The 11,183-nt window shown below is 49.3% G+C and overlaps 1 protein-coding gene across 1 annotated transcript in view; it reads right to left on the bottom strand.

The window, feature by feature from the left end:
* Positions 1-2,632: 2,632 nt before the first annotated feature.
* LOC142929217 (U3 small nucleolar ribonucleoprotein IMP4-like) overlaps positions 2,633-11,183 on the bottom strand; it is a 70,400-nt gene continuing 61,849 nt past the window's right edge. Inside the window, 5 exon segments of the mRNA XM_076069973.1 lie at positions 2,633-3,902; positions 8,003-8,073; positions 9,540-9,663; positions 10,920-10,974; positions 10,976-11,027. Coding sequence (XP_075926088.1) covers positions 8,033-8,073; positions 9,540-9,663; positions 10,920-10,974; positions 10,976-11,027 — 272 coding nt within the window. The 3' untranslated portion in view covers positions 2,633-3,902; positions 8,003-8,032.

The following is an 11,183-nucleotide window of genomic DNA, read 5'->3' as shown; positions in this document are numbered from 1 at the left end:
GTTTATGGGTTTCGATTGTTATAGGTTAAGTGGTTTAGAGGGTTAGGAGCTTAGAAGTTTCGGGGTGTTTCGGGGATAAGGGGTTTCGTGGTTTATAGACTTCGAGGGTTTAGGGGTTGAGAGTGTTAGCGCTTGAGGGGATTCAAGGGTTAGGGGTTTAGAGGGTTAGGGTTTTAAGGTTAAAGGGCTTTATAGTGTTAGGTGTTTAGAGGATTGGGCTATTAGTGGTGTAGGAGTTTAGAGGGTGAGGGGTTTAGCAGGTTAGGTGCCGAGAGGGTTACGGTTTTAGGGGTTGTGGAGTTTAGAGGGTTTGGTGTTTAGACAGTTAGAGTTTTGGGGGTTTATGGGTGGGGTTTTCGAGGGAGAGGTTTTTAGACAGTTAGGGTTTTAAGGGTAAGGTCGTTTAGAGGATTAGGTGTTTAGAATGTTAGAGTTTAGAAGATTTTGGGGTAAAGAGGGTTGGGGGTTTAGAGAGTTAGGTGTTTAGAGATGTATGGGTTTCGATTGTTAGAGGTTGAATGGTTTAGATGGTTAGGAGTTTAGGAGGTTATAATTGTATGTGTTTAGGGGTTTAGAGGTATGGGGGTTTCGAGGGTTAGGGGTTTATAGGGTAATGGGGTTTAGCGGTTTAGAGGGTTATGGGTTTTGGGATTTGGGAGTTTAGAGGGTTTAACACCAAGACTTTGACAACTAATATTATCCATACTAAAGGTGTTTTGGATTTCTCTCCGACACTTAATGGCACTTTTTTATTGTCATGACAAACTTTACTAATTGGCTGTGTCGGGTGGTGTCTGGTTTAACGACACATTTATATTTACACGATCTAACCCGAAAATATATTTATTATGGGTTTAGAGGGTTAGGGGCTTAGAGTGTTATGTGTTTAGAGGGTTAGCGTTTTAGGGGTATAGGTGTTTTAAGGGTTAGGTGTCTTGAGGGTTAGTTCTTTAGAGGGTATGGGTGTTAAATGTAGATTTGAAGTTTTCGTGACTGCAGGGATCCATACTCTTTGGTTCTTTCGGTAAAGTCACATAGGTAGAAATAAAATAAAACAAATCACGACGTTTTGATCGCAACACAAGCGATCTTCATCAGGTGGGACAAAACACAAGCGATCTTCATCAGGTGGGACAACCACAGCAAGAAATGCTGAAGTCGGCGGGAGAGCTGCCATGGCAAGAGGTTATATAGTTTAGAGAGGGGGGAAGAGGCAAGGGGACAGAGAGAAAAGGGGGGGGGTGTGGGGTAGGAAGAGGGGGGGGCACGTAAGCGCTAGGGGAAGAGGACGTTAGGCTGGTGGGGGGACATGGGCGGGGCAGCAGTAAAACCGGCAGGTAATGATGGAAACAACAACACAAGTTAAGGCATTACCTGGTTGATAACATCCTTCCAGTGATTGTTTAATTTGTATCCATCTTCTCGGTTGAAGTTTTGTCTATACCCTGGAGTCTACAAACTGAGTTGTAACTTCGGCCGCAGTTACGTTGGAGAAATAAAACGACACGTCTCGGACCGTGTTCGCGAACACAAGGCGGATCTGAAACATGGCAGAACCAATACCTCTGCCGTAGTGGCCATTGTTATAACGCTGTGGGCTCGCATGATATTGTTATTTTCGGAGGCCAAGGACAAAACTTCAATCGAGAAGATGGATACAAATTAAACAATCACTGGAAGGATGTTATCAACCAGGTAATGCCTTAACTTGTGTTGTTGTTTCCATCATTACCTGCCGATTACTGCTAGCCCCGCCCACGTCCCCCCACCCCAGCCTCACGTCATCTTCTCCTAGCGCTCACGCGGCCCCCCTTCCTCTCCCTACCCCACACCCTCCCCTCTCTCTCTCCCCCCTTGCCTCCTCCCCCATCTCATACCTGTATAACCTCTTGCCACGGCAGCTCTCCCGCCGACTTCAGCATTTTCTTGCTGTGGTTGTCCCACCTAAAAATATCACTTATGTTGCGATCGAAACGTCGTGATTTGTTTAATTTTATTTAATTTATACCTACGTGACTTTACCGAAAGAACCAAAGAGTATGGATTCCTGCAGTCACGAAAGCTTCAAATAAAGATTAAAATAGTTTAGTTTAATTTGTTTATTTTTGAACAGTTTGTCTTTCCTGTCATTTTTTGTATTTTTTTAGTTATGTTCTGACCTGCCCGATTGGACAGCTGTGAAAACAGATCTTTGTAGCTCATCGATTTCATCCAGTGTAAATAAATATTCAGATTTAAATTCTATTGACCTCTGTGCGAGTCTATGGATTTCTGAGTTTGTGGGCCTCTGTGAGTGTATGGGTCTCTGTCTGAGTCTATGGATCCCTGTGTCAGTATATAGGGTCGCCGTATGAGTCTGAGTGTCTGAAGGAATGTATGGGTCCCTGTTGGAGTCTATGGGTTTCTGGTTCTGGGTCTGAGTGGGAATCTATGGTTCTCTGAGTATGGTTGTTTGTGCGAGTCTTAAGTGCACAAACTGAACTTAAAAAGGGCATTGAGGGGTGCGGAATCCAAGTTGACTATTAAGCTCCCCGCAGTGCAAGCCAGCTCTCTAGTCGTGTCATCATACAGCCCCTGTAATTCTTTATAATAATAATTAGACTTACTCCAGGAAAGCCACGCTGAGTCATAGTAAGGTCCTGAATTTGGTTTTTATTGTAAGATCTTTTCAATCAATGAATAACGAATGCTTACACAAGTGGGGGGAAACCGGAGCACCCGGAGAAAACAAACGTATGTGAAGGGGCAGCAGGCAGCATTTTAAACCGTACAGGTGACGATGGCGATGATCCCACTTGCTATAATGCCTTCTCCTGGCCAGTCAGATGCTTTCTCCTGGCCAGCCAGGAGAAGGCACCTCAATGTCCACGGGAAGGGGGTTTCACAATATTTACTGTGTGATCCACCAACCCTTGCTGCCTTCTACAGTGCTGGATCGCAGGCTTGCGTCACCACCTTCTGGCGAGTATTTGTAGTTATTATTTAAAGCTATATAGCACTCACAAGAACGACTCAAGAGGCGCGAGGAGCCACAGACATGCAGGAAGGAAGCCACGTGGTGAGCCAGCACCAACGATTGTCCAGGCTCTACGGTACTCTATGTATGGAGGCATTATTGGCTAATTAATAACGAGTGTTTGTACAAGTGGGGGAAATCGGAGCACCCAGAGAAAAGCCACGTGTGTGAAGGGGCAGCATTTTAAACCGTACAGGTGACGATGGCGATGAGTCCACTTGCTGTACTGCCTTCTCCTGGCGAGGCAGGTTATGCACCTCGACTTCCACGGGAAGAGGATTTCACAACATCATTGTGCGGTGATTTACGAACCCTCGCTGCCTTCCCCAGTGCTGAATTTGAGACGTGCACCACTAACATCAGGCGAATGATAACAACAATAACTATACTTATTACTTGGTAGCAACAGGCGAAAGAAAACAACAGGCAAATTATAACAGGCCAATTAAAACAGGCGAATGATAACAGGCAAATGAAAACAGGCGAATGATAACAGGCGAATGATAACAACAGGCGTATGTTTAGAACAGGCGAGTAATAACAACAATTATTATTTACACTTAGAACTTGATAACAACAATATTTATACTTATAACGTGATCAAGCAGGCCTCAGAGGTGCGAGGAACCACAGACAATCAGGAAGGAAGCCACTTGGTAAGCTGGCACCAACGATTGCCCAAGCTCTGTGACCCTATTGATACGTTTTTATCGACCAGATAGGGAGCGTTACGTGTGGGGGGGAAACCGCCCCCTTCGGTGCCTCCATGGTCCAATAGCTGGTCTTCTTGGCGCCACGGTCCCGAGCCCCCTAAAAGTTCCTCATGGAGCAAATCAACGGGTGGGCCATTGCCTTGTCAGGGCTCATTCATTGCTCCGGATCCCACCTGAAAATGCCAGGCGCAGATCCCCACATCATTAAAGCCACGGGTGCATTTATCCCAGATATAAACAATTGCAAACTATTTGACTATTTTTTTTTACTTTAACCAGGCAAGGCCCACTGAGCTATACAGCTCTCTTTCAGAAGCGGCCACACAATTACAGCTCAACAAATTGGCTTATTACGTGGACATTAGTAGCCAAATACTCTAAACATGTGCTAATAAATGTGGAGGGAAAACCCGGAGGATCCGGAGAAAAATACACGCGACCACGGGGAGATAGCATACAAACTCCAAATACAAAGGTGTCAGGGTAAGGATTTAATACACGACCTCCTGTATACCCTACAAAATAGTTAACATCTCGCCACCGTGGCGCCCAATTCTGATCACATGACATAGCAAAACGAACGTCGCGGTGCATAACAATAATTCAATTGGGCAATTACTGAGCGTTCATAAACGTGAGGGGATACAGGAGTACCCAGAGAAAACCCACTCGTGCAAGGGGGCAACCCTCTATCCTATGCAGACAGAGATGGTGCTTATCCCACTTGCTGTACTGCCTTCTCCTGGCCAGCCAGGATATGCCACCTCAACACCCACTACACCATGAACTTTGTGAACCGAGTTTAAATTTCTGGCCACGGCGAACATCAGTGGCTATCTCCCTCTTCCTCTCTCGTCCCTGCTATTATCTCCCTCTTCTTCCCGCGTCCCTCCCACTATCTATCTCTCCAATCCGTCCCACCATCTCCCTCTTCCTCCCTCGTCCCTCCCACCATCTCCCACTTCCTCCCCAGTACCTTCCACTATCTCCCTCTTCCTCCCACTTGGCTCTACTATCTCCCTCTTCTCCCGTCCCTCGCACTATCTCCCTTTTCTTCCCCCATCCTTCCCACTATCTCCCTCTGCATCTCCAATCCCTCGCACTCTCTCCCTCTTCCTTCCTCTTCCTTCCCACTATCACCTTCTTACTCTAACCGATCTGCCTAATCCTCCCAAATAACTCCCACTATCTCCCTCTACTTCCCCAGTCGCTCCAACTATCTCCCTCTTCATTCCCCTTTCCTGCCACTATCTCCCTCTTCCGCCCCCTTCCCTCCCACTATCTCCCTCTTCCTCTCCCGTCCCCCCCGCTATCTCCTTCTTTCTCTCCTATCCCTCCCACTTTCTTCCTCCCCCGTCCCTCCCACTATCTTCTCATCCTCCCCCATCCATCCCACGATCTTCCTCATCCTCTCCCGTACCTTCCGCACCTTCCTTATTTAACACCATCAGGTTCACAGACTCGCCCTCGCTTCTCCCAAGTCAAATAGCCTAGCTTAGACACAACCCTCACCATGTTACACTGACGGCATCGACCGAGACAGCCAACAACTATCCGGCCGCCCAATTATCTAGTGAAGACGGCAGCGACCAAGTCGGCAAAGACAGTGCCAACGAGACGACTCCACTTCCCAGAACCTGCAACCACGAGCTCTCGCTCTCTGCTGCTTTTATCCGACTCGGCGCGGCCTGGCTCCGCCCTGGCCGCGCCTCCCTTCTCCAACCCACGAGCGGGTTCCAGGGTCTTCCAGACAGGGTCTCTGTGATCCTTGCCCCAGTGCCTCCGCCCTGCTGACAAACCCGCGTGAGCCTCACTGGCATGTGTACTCCCCGTCCACCGCAGTTGCCGCTGCTGGACAACAACCATTACTCTACAGTTGTACTGCCCTTCTGTACCGTGCCACCGAGCCATCAACACGGACTCACAGCATCAACACAGACTCACATGATCAACACAGACTCCCACGATCAACACAGACTCACAGCATCAACAGACTCACACGATAAACAGACTCACAGCATCAATACAGACTCACACCATCAACACGGAAACAGGGTCAGTGAGCAAGATGGCGGATGAGTGCATACATGATGTGAGTGGTGGTGAGTTCAAGTTGAGCACCCAGTTTTAAATCTCATTTACTCCCACCACCACCAGCAACCCACCACCCTACATACAACAGTCGGAAGTAAATGCCTACACACCCTACATACAATCGTCAGTAGTAGGAGTGGGGAGAAGAGGGCATCAGTGGGGGCGAGGCATGAAGCGTTGAGAAGCCCTCAGATACTCCATAAAACCCCGAGTTTCATGGAGTATAATTTTCAGCATTACAGTTCCATTTTTTTTTACGTTAACAAATGTCTCGCGATATATTACACCGTATAGGTAACTAGATTGGGCGAGGGATGGTCTTTTTCGTTGAACAATCAATAAAGCTACGGTGTCGTACTGTGCCCGTATCCGTGTACAGTACTGTGCACTAAAGGAAGAAAAATCGAGCGGCTGAACCTCACTGCCTCCTTACCGGAGGCTGTAAACATCAAGTGACCTGAAAACTGCGATGGGACATGAAAGACAACATGGAGAGACAAGAGGGCGCCACGTGTGTTCTTCCATGGCAGCAGCAGCATCATCGCAGGCAATGAGGTTCAAATGGGCACAGGAACTTTGAGGTGGACCCACGAGTGGTCGAGCCACAGGGGCGCGCAATCGGCGACCTCTATACGCTTGGCGCAATCCGCACCGTCATTTCACGGAGCCCTTGTCCGCTCGACGAGTGCGACGCCGCCGTCCCACCGTCATTCGGCGCCTCGTGGTGACATCACAACAGCAAAGCGACAGGTGTTGTTTATTCATTTCTTGAGGCAATTCGAGGGCCCGGTTACATCACGTTGTGATACACGCACACACCGTCAACATATACTACACCGGTTATAAAAAAAAAGCAGGGGATAGAAAGGTGGGGGAGCGGACCCGACCACAGGTATTGTTTAAAAGACGTCAAGCGGACCGGGGGTTTTAAATGCAAGTCCATGCGGACACCAACATCCGAACGATTGTACCAATAAATCCTGAACCTTCTGGAAGATTTCAGCTCCCGCTGGTTTGGATCAGGGTGATGTTGGGGCAAATTCCATTAATTGGGAAAGGCGCCAATCTTGTGGGAATGTCCTCGCCAGAGAAGAAACTTGTCGCTTCCATGTTTTATTTTAATCCGACGTCCCATTAGCGAGATCCAGAGCGTGACGGACTCATATGGAGTCGGCCTCCTGTAATTTTTCTGGTCTCATTCTCACCACAGGTGAAGGCAGAGCCACACATCAACGTGCCAATGGGGCCACGGTTGAAGTGGTGGGGCCACGGTTGAAGTGGCGGTGGCCACGGGTCATGTGGCCTCGATGTATTTTCCATGTTGAAGGCCGATTGCCCCAAACATTGCCCGTCATATGCAGTGTCACTGAATAACGTGTGAAACATACTGTAGCATATACAAAATTGTATTTTCTTCATACATTAAATACAATAAACACAATAAACATGAAATGCGTATAGGACATTTATAACTCTCAATGACCAAACTTGTATTTTATGAACACACTTATACGAGCAAAATATGACAAAAGTGTTCCAGATTTCAGTTTCAATTGAGACTGAAATCCGGAATCATTACCCCCTACTGACAGACTAATAATACCCGCTCGCAGGCCAAGTGCTGATTCACTTTGGGGCCTCGCCTGGTATAGAGGTCGTGGGTTAAATCCCGACGCCTGTATATCTGGAGTTTGCATGTTCTCCCCGTGACCGCGTGGATTTTTCTCTGGGTCCTTCGGTTTTTCCCTCCACATTTAGAAACATGCGTTTAAAAGTATTTGGCTGCTATATATTTCTGCGTGACAAGCCACTTCATAGCGCTTTCATTTGTGGCCCGGTCGTTCCTGAAAGAGAGCTATACAGCTGAGTGGGCCTTACCTGGTAAAATAAACATAGATTAGTTTTGTTAGTTTATTTTGTGCCACAGGGGGACAGCTACAGGGGGGGGGGGGGTGCCCATTAAAATGGTCGAGATGAGATGCAACTTAAGGCGCTTGTGACTTCCCAAAAATATTATTTATGGCAGGTTTTCACACTCTTACATTCAGCCCATCATCCTCTCAGGGGTCGATAAAATTTACAACCACTTCGTAGGGAAGTCCACAAGGAATGTGGAATTTCCACCGCCTCTGCAGGGGTGTAAAGTGGAGACGAGTAACAATGTGTCAGGCAGACTTACGCTCCATCTCGAATCACGGTCCCACCTCCTTCAACTCGATGTCCTTGCCGTCGCGCTTGTAGACGTTGTACCTGTTGGGAGGGGGGGGGGGCACAGAAGTCACGGGAGGGGATGCGGCAAGTTACACGGACGGCGCTGGACTCTCATTACGTGTCCTCGCAGACGTTTGCCAGTTAGAGGCCAGCGGCCACCCTGTTTAAAACTGCGGATGCATTAACAAATGAACAACATTACGCGCCTTCAGCTTCAGAGATGGCGTTAAATAAAAAAACTCTTTGCTGTTGCTCGAAAACTAAAGTAAAACGAAACTATTTTTATTTTACCACTGAGCTATGTAGCTCTTTTTCACATAAAAATGTATAGCAGCAAAATACTCGAAATTCAAGTTTCTAAATGTGTAGGGAAAAACCCAGAAGACCCGGAGAAAAATCAAAGTGACCAGGAGGAGAACATGCAAACTCCGAATATACAGGCGGACACACAGCACCTGGCCCAAAAGTCTGCTCACTCTTTCCCATTCCGAGACATCTGCAAGTTGCCGGGTGGTAGGTGTCACGTTCACAGATGAATCTCGGTACGCGCGAGCGGCTCGGCGTTAATTTTATTTATAGAGGCGTAGCGCTGCTGTTTTTAAAAGGCGTTGCCCTCACCGCAGAGAACGGTAGTGACACGACCGGCACTCTATGGAACAAAACTGTGCCACATGCCCTCCCGCATGGCCTTATGGGAGCCTCGGTATGTCTTCAGGTCAGAAGCCGTACTTGAGTTTTTCTTACGGTTCCGTTTCGACAACGTATATGTACATCATGGAAATGAGAAAGGGTTATAGCCTATACGAGGGATCTTTGTGCTTTGGGGATGGGGGAGGAAGATGTGGGTGAGACTGGCACGGTGCCCGCACGCACCCTCTTTCCGAGTCGCGACGTGAAGTTGTGCATCACGAGGTGTTGGAATGCCTCGGACATCATGTCCACGTCCGGATGTCGTGCCGCATCACCACGCTCGAGAGTGTCAAGTACACCGTGGCATCGTACCACGTGTCACATGAACAGCACGCCGGAAAGTTAGACACACCACAGGTGTCACACAGACTGTACTGGAGAGTTAAACACACTGCCCTTCCATCAGCGGCATCATACCATATCACACCACATACACAGTTAAGACACCACAATTCCCCGTCTGCAGCGCCATACTACACACCGCACATCGTACGCACAGCTAAATACACCTCCATCCCCCGTCTGTTGCACCGCATCACACACGTCACACCATGCATCACACCGGGGAGCGGGAGCGGAGTGGCTATCTCATTACACTACAAATCCGGTGACCTGACTTCGATTTCCAGTGTATCCAAGCATCGACAGTGGGGAGACAAAAGGGGCCAGATGCGGTAATGACCACACCACCCACCCCGCCGTGTGCCCTGCCGGCCTTCGTAGGTCGCTCGACAAACAGCACTTGCCCTGACAGCCTGTTAAAGGCTACACGGGGGAGCTTTGTCGACTGTGGTGCGTGCGCGTGCCTGGCATACCGCGGTGCTCATGCAGGACGATGAAGTCGTTGACGGCGTTGGCGCAGCACGCCCACACCAGCGCCTGCAGCTTGTGGCCTCCGTGGTTCATCGGCTGAGCGTTCGGCAGGATCAGCTTCATCTCCTGCGGTGGTGGTGGGATGGTGGTGGTGGTGTGGTAACATGACAGCAAGCGGTCACACGCCGAGTCCGCTCTTTCCACCGGCGTCCGTCCCGGCCACGCTGCGTTCGCCCCCCCCACTTCCCCGCCCTCCCACTGTATCCGACTCGGGTTGTGTTGTTTGTTTTTTCCATTGCGGAAGCCGAGCCGAGCCTTACCGGTATATGGGGTCGCCAAACCCCGTGTTGGCACAACTGGGATGCACCATTGGAAAAACTTTACTATTTATATTTTACCAGGTAAGGCCCACTGAGCTATGCAGCTCTTTTCCAGAAGCGACCTGGCCACAAATCATAGCTCAACTAAGTGGCTTATCGTCATGTGGAAATTTATAGCAGCCAAATACTCTTAAACGGACGTCGATTCTAAATGCGGAGGGAAAAACCGGAGGACCTGGAGAGAAATCCACGCGACTCCTCGGAAAGAGGCACGCAACTCCAAATATACAGCAGGCATCAGGGTCAGGATTGAACCTGCGACCTCATGGATACCAGGTGAGGGAGTTAACATCTCGCCACAGTGGCGCCCCCAATGGTACATCTTTCCGTGACCACCGACCGTGCGTAGTGCTACAGTAGATACATTTTCGATGAATGGAAGGGATCGGTCATCGGGAAAAGGCGGACTGAATCGCGAGGAATGAAGTTGACAAAAGCTGCATGCACCAAAGCAAAGTGTCCAATGCTCCACCACTTACGACCCCCCCCCCCCCACACAGCTTCCACCTTTCATCAACAACCAGATTTCTTCTGGTTAACTCAACGGATGCGAGTTGTCTCACACTGCACAAGCCCGATGATTGGTCGACACGGCTCGTGTGAGGTGCAAGGAACTGATTCTAAAGCCGATAGAGAACATGTGTGTGTGTGCGGTAATTTAGCAGTTAGCATGCTGCCCCACAAACCTAGTGACCCGAGGTTGATTTCCGTTCATGGCCAACACCAGTGGCGATTATCTGAACTGGTCCTGGGACTCCCCTAGATCAACTCAGCCTCAAATGAGTACCTAGTGCGGTGTGTAAACATCATTACCAGAGAGATAAAGGTGGCCAGTTGTGGTGCTAGCCACCTACACCCTCGCAAACAGCACCTGTCCCAAAAGTCTGTTAAGGCTATATGGGGGACCTCTGTCTTTGCGCGCTTGTACACATGCAATACACGAGGACCCACATTCCTCGTGTGACCCCAAACCCTGTAGCCCCTGTGACCCCGTGCCCGCACCTTGATGAACTGCTTGAGGAGGGAGCTGGGGTCGCGTGAGCTCGTCGCCATGATGTGGGTCCTTCACACCGGCTCAGCGGTACTCGTCATCCATGTGGCTGCTCACTCCTACTGACACGGGGGGGGGGTGGATAGAAAGAGGTGGTAGATGGGGCAGGGGGGATGGAGAGGGTAGGTTATCATTTGCCATACTTCCCCATGCAGGTGAGTGAAGGTGTGTGTGGGTGGATGGAAGGAGCGACCAGGAATGGTTTAGAATATCAC

Source organism: Petromyzon marinus, chromosome 27 (genome assembly GCF_048934315.1).
Source record: "Petromyzon marinus isolate PM22_M1 ecotype Great Lakes invasive population chromosome 27, UKy_Petmar_22M1.pri1.0, whole genome shotgun sequence".
NCBI classification, from domain to species: Eukaryota; Metazoa; Chordata; class Hyperoartia; order Petromyzontiformes; family Petromyzontidae; genus Petromyzon; species Petromyzon marinus.
Note: the sequence above shows the minus strand (reverse complement) of the source record. Positions and strands in the feature narration are given on the sequence as shown.